Source organism: Hylaeus anthracinus, unplaced genomic scaffold, assembly GCF_026225885.1.
Source record: "Hylaeus anthracinus isolate JK02 unplaced genomic scaffold, UHH_iyHylAnth1.0_haploid 12000, whole genome shotgun sequence".
NCBI lineage: Eukaryota > Metazoa > Arthropoda > Insecta > Hymenoptera > Colletidae > Hylaeus > Hylaeus anthracinus.
In genome coordinates this window covers 5,381,820-5,387,343 of record NW_026534347.1, presented here as the reverse complement: position 1 = coordinate 5,387,343, position 5,524 = coordinate 5,381,820, and the positions used below count along the sequence as shown (strand labels likewise).

General features: G+C 39.0%; 1 protein-coding gene across 3 annotated transcripts in view; it reads right to left on the bottom strand.

Annotated features, from left to right (window-relative positions):
• The window catches only part of LOC128890345 (protein expanded-like), a 133,761-nt gene that overhangs the window by 59,651 nt on the left and 68,586 nt on the right, over positions 1-5,524 (bottom strand). For all 3 annotated transcript variants that reach the window (XM_054148757.1, XM_054148756.1, XM_054148758.1), the window contains one exon: positions 1,475-1,630. In XM_054148757.1, the coding sequence (XP_054004732.1) occupies positions 1,475-1,588 (114 nt within the window). In that variant the 5' untranslated portion in view covers positions 1,589-1,630. The remainder of the gene's footprint in view (positions 1-1,474; positions 1,631-5,524) is intronic.

The window sequence follows — 5,524 nt, the reverse complement described above, 5'->3', positions numbered from 1 at the left end:
TTTTTACCGATACTGAATATGTGATATTAATATTTGTTATATATAATAAAGGTACATTTTTTGAACTATATTTCTGGTAATTTCGTATTAATAATTCTTTCCGCTAATTTGTAAATATGTTTACATATTTGTGTAGCTTAATAAGAATCACTAATTTTTAGGTTAAGGGAGTACTGATATTTAGGAATTTTTTCTAACGATATATCTATTTAAAATACATACTTGAAACAGTATTTCCATCAATTTTAATAAAAATGTGTTCAACGCTCTGAAGCCTATAGGCGTCGTCTTAGCGCGCTGCCAAAATTATCGAATCATATGGAGACTAAATTGTCTTGATCATAACGGTCAGACCTGACTAAAATAAAAATTTGTAAGCACTAATTAAGAGATCGATGAAAAATATACAATAAATGTTTTTGGTACGTTGCTCTGTTTTTGAAAGAATCGATGTTGAAGATCTTGGTCCACGCTTGCTATTCGGTACTTGTCTGACGCGTCTGACCATTACTAGCTGTTTCTACTTATTTCAATATTTATAAGCATCGGCGATGCCATGGCATTATCTGCTTTAACTGGTTCTCGCTAGTTACAAGTTAGATCTTCTCTTGGCATTCTACTGTAACTTGCATTTAAATTGTTAAGAGGAATTATGTTAACTAGTTTCCTGGTAAAACCTAGTTGAAACCTACAATTATATCGGGGTAGAAACATTTTATGCTGAACAATATTCGAAAAAGTGCTACGTCCACAGGGAAACCTATAATGTGGCATACATATTTTGCGAAATGGCAAAGCAGCACATCTATTATTTCCAAGTTTACTTCACTGTACTATTATTTTTAATACAAGTTCTTTCCATAATTATTTCCTGACATGAAACACATTTATCAAAAAGAACAACACATCCACAACATTGAAGCTTAGTATTCCATAGTATTTCGCATGAATAAAATAAAATAAAATTTCTAAAAAGTGACTGTGATGGAGCAAACCAAAAACCACGAGACGAAAATACAGAGCTCGTGCAAGAGTATAATTACTTTGAACAATTAGCTATAGAATCGAAATTGTAAGAGAACTTGTTCCCTCGACCCAATAGCATAAATTTCAAAAATTATAATCACGTTTGATATAATTTATAATGTGCAAGTAATTTATATTACAATGATTGAAAGATTGAATGTTATCATTCGAAAGTTAAAATCATGTTTTAAATTTTGTGTATAATTCGTCCTAAAAAATTTAAGCTCAGACTGCATTTGTTTAGAAAAGTAGTTCGCTTTGAACGTGCACTTTGCAAATTTCACACTGGTCGAGTGAATTTTCAGCAAAAATGGTCGCACAGTTAAAGGGTCAGAAATGATCATGCGTAACGGAACGAGATGGAAACGGTTATAAACATCTCGAATATGCATTGTCATGAATAATTCCCTTTCGTTGTCTCGTTGATGACGCGGCTGACTATACTCACCTCAACGACGAAGTAAAGAGGATCACCAGGAAGGGCTTGAACGGCGAGGTAGCGGCTGGCGGACACCAGGGGTTGAAGGCAGGACCGCGCAGCCGTGACACCGCTACCACGCATGCTGCATGCTTCATTTCGTCGCCGCTACGCCCAGCGTCCTCACTACGACAAAAGAAAAAAAGAACAGATACAAATACGTCACGCTACTTTTCGATACGTCACTTCAACACGTTGATTACCAGACAGTAAACAAAATTACATTGACATTAAAATTACCAAGCAGATCATTTTAACCCATATTAAAATCACTTGAGGGGTGAAACCATATTAAAAGTTCTAATTTCAAGCGTTTTTCGTAATTTTTTTTTATGGAGAATAATTGTACTAATTCTTCTTTAACTTTGACAATATTTTGGGTATGTTTCGAAGATCGTAAATGTTACTGAATATAAATAACACAATTTTTGCATAAAAACGTACATAAATTAAGCGTTCCAATGAGATTATTTTTATGTTAAACTAACGCAATGTGTAATAAACTCGCGACTCGTTAAATATAAATTCTGAGAATTAAGTCGACTGTTATTTCGTGTTAACTTTCGAATAACATTAAAAGTATGTTATATTTAGAACTTTTTCACTATTTTAACGGAAAACGTTTGTTGAGATCGGATGATAATTAATTTTAGGTAAGCTTATACTCGATTGGAATAATCAATACAAAACAATTAACCAATGGATTTTCATACGCAAGGACACAAAATTGTCAACTGCGAATTTTTGGAAAGGGAACTTTTGGAATTTTTTAAAAATTTTCCTCCTTATTGGACCACAAAAAGAAAAAGAATATTTTAAATCCGTAATTGTGTTCAAACCCCAAAACCATAGAAAAATGGAGCTACCTTCTTATTTCATCACACCCCTCGATTACTGCATTATGAGACTATATTGATCAATTGGTTCAATGCTAGTATGGATTCTTTCTTTCTCCTTACGATACATTTGGTACAGAATCTTTGTTTTAAGCAGAGTTTCATTAAGGTGACCAGTCGATTAATTTTTCTCGACAGCGTCATCAATAACGAAATTCACCGCGTCGAAACGAAGGAAGACTACCGGTATTGGTCCATGTTGCGCTTACTAGAGAGCATGACGCGGCGACGAAGAATAACAATGTACGAAAGAGCCGATAGGAGTATGCTAATGGAAACGGTAACCGGTCACACAAATCACGGTGGCATTTCCAGAGAATCCTGTGCCGCAGGAATGGGCCCCGACTGCACGCTTTACGATACGTGTGCTGAATCCCCTTGTGGGTCTCGGTCCACGGTAAATCACAGAATCGCTCCCGGCATTACTCCATTTTCATCTCCGTGGAACAAGAGGCGGTCGCGTGGATGGAGAAACGGATGGTCTCGCTCGCGCCGGAGCCAGCCACCCGCTCATAAATCCACCAGGCAATAAGTCCTCCAAAAATGCAACGCGAGGGCATCAGGCTCTCCGAGGAATTTCAAGCCCCCTGGCGTCGATTAATTGTTCCAATTCTTTGGTGGATCGTCGCGGCTGTTATATCTCGATTCAAAATTCAGTGTAAAGTTCAAGTTATTCTTCTAGTCGTTACGTGTCATTTCTTTCGCCTATTTGATTGTGTTATTATCAGTAGACTAGGGATGTTTATGCACGTATGGTAGGAGAAAATATATAAGATATCAATAATAAAATAAATGTTACACTGTTCAGAAGATGACACATACTTTCATTTAAGTCTCAATTCTTTAATTTTATCCGCGAAAATAAGAACGAAAGTAACGAAAAGATGATGTTACGTAAGTTTAATATTCGTATTAAAATTTATAGATAGAATAATCTCACTTCTTTCCGTGATAATTAAAGTGTGTTTTTTTTCCTGATAATACAATGATATTAATTTGATTATATAAATGATCAAAAAACTTTCGAATCTATTTTTAAATCCACTTGAGTGATTATCGTTTGTATAATCTACTACGAAAAGACGATGCTATTCAAGTTTGACCTTTGCTTCTTGTTGTAATTTATAGATAGAAGAATCTCATACTTTTTATTGATAATTATAGCTTCTTAAATAATAAGATATTCATCATCCCTCATCTTTAAGCGGTGGCGTTAAAAATATTTAAGCTCGTAGAAAATATTGGAAACGTTGGAATTATTGAAATATGGAAATATTCAATGAAATATGCGAGAAATATCGATGACTGGGTCACCTAACAAGCTTCACATCGGCAGCTCGCGTGACAAAATTAGCCACTCGGAGTCTGGCAGTGCAATAATAAGGTCAATGTCGAACGCTATCCGATTAGTGAGTGTAGTTCCACGCCAAATGCCTAAAAATAATGAAAGCTTCTTTAGGTTATCACCTTCAAGGTCCGAGAACCACTGACCAACGTGAACTTAGAATATAAAATATAGAATATAAAAATTAGAAGAGAAGAAGTATGTATTCGGCAGAATGGGCAACACGTTCAGTAATTTCTATAATAATAAACTTCATGATTACTTCAACATTCTACATATTTCATTATGTGTCATAACAAGACACAATCAGGTGCACCCGTATCCACCAAAAATTCAAGGTCGGTTTTCTCGAAAACGAAGCCTCGCATGAAAAAGTTTTATTCCATATTTTCGACTCGCTTTTTCACGTAGATTCACCCCCTCGACGCTCGTGCCATCAGTTACCGAACACCCTGTGCAACGACCAAAAGGAAATAGAGTACAACATACAGAAACAGAGTGCTCCATAAGTTTAATCCAAAGGTCCGGTACCTATGCCTGAGGGCCATACCCGACCCCATCCGAAGGTGATGGGTTTGTAAAACGACAAACAGGCGCCTAATAACTGATTATTAGTACCAGTTACCATAAGGGGTTCTTATTCTAACGAACCCACACAGGCCGACCGGGAAAGGAAATGGAAAGACAAGCCCTCTCCATTATTACACTTCATCGAGGCAAGTACTCGGAAACCTCGTAAAACTTTAGTCTCCAGCAATTGTAAGGAATTTTGCTGTAGGGTCCTCTTGTTCTGGAGAGGTCTAGCACCATCGACCACCCCAGGGGACGGACCCCTATACAGAAACATTTTGGAGCCACTGTATGTAAATAGACGACCATCGCGATCCATGATAGAAGATCAACCGGTGTCCATCTCCGATTTCACCGAACCGCGGATCAACTATTTTCGACTGGTCCCGCGATTCGACGAAGTCGCCATGGGTAATCGACGAAATTGACTAATGGACGATCCACGAGAGAGCAGAAAGGAGGAGAAACCATCTACCCGCGGAGGGATGATCGATGGGATCCATTACCGAGAGACGCGTGCAATCCGCCCACACCCCGAGGAGCATCTCTCTGTCCCTTTTCCTCGATCCCCCTCCGCGCCATCACCCAACCCCGTCGTTCTTTTTCGCGTTACATACTCGTGGCCAGAGAGTTGTCTATTTCTCTTCCTCTCGGCTTGCAGCACGTTGATGCATTTACTCGCTTACCGGTATAACTGCCGCGCCATTATAAAAGCCGGTCTCTCCTTCTTTCTCTCCCTCTTGCAGTCTCCCCGCGCCCCGCCACACCCCCTTATACACACCATCTCCTTATTTCTCTCTTACCCACCTACCCCTCTTCCTCTTTTCCGTTCGAAGCTCCGTCTCTCTCGGACTCGATAGCCAATGCGTTTCGCAGCCATTCAACCTGCGTCCCTGTGGCATTCTCCTCGCGACCACCGACCCCGTGCACCGACTTGCAAGGAAAATCACGGATGGCATAATTTTGCCTGGAATTCTTTTATTAAAATAGAGATTCAGGGTCACGTTGGTCAGCTGGAGGGTCGTGGAGTGGAACAAGCAGCGAATTGGGGCCCATCCTGGATAGCGAAGATGATCCTCAGCTGGGACGTTGGATGATTAGGCTTATGAACGCTGGTATTCGATAAGGGTCATTCGGTAAAATTAGATAAAGGACTAGGTGGTGATAAAATGTTCGTTAATCGAGGGAAGCGACGAGTCACTCGACTCC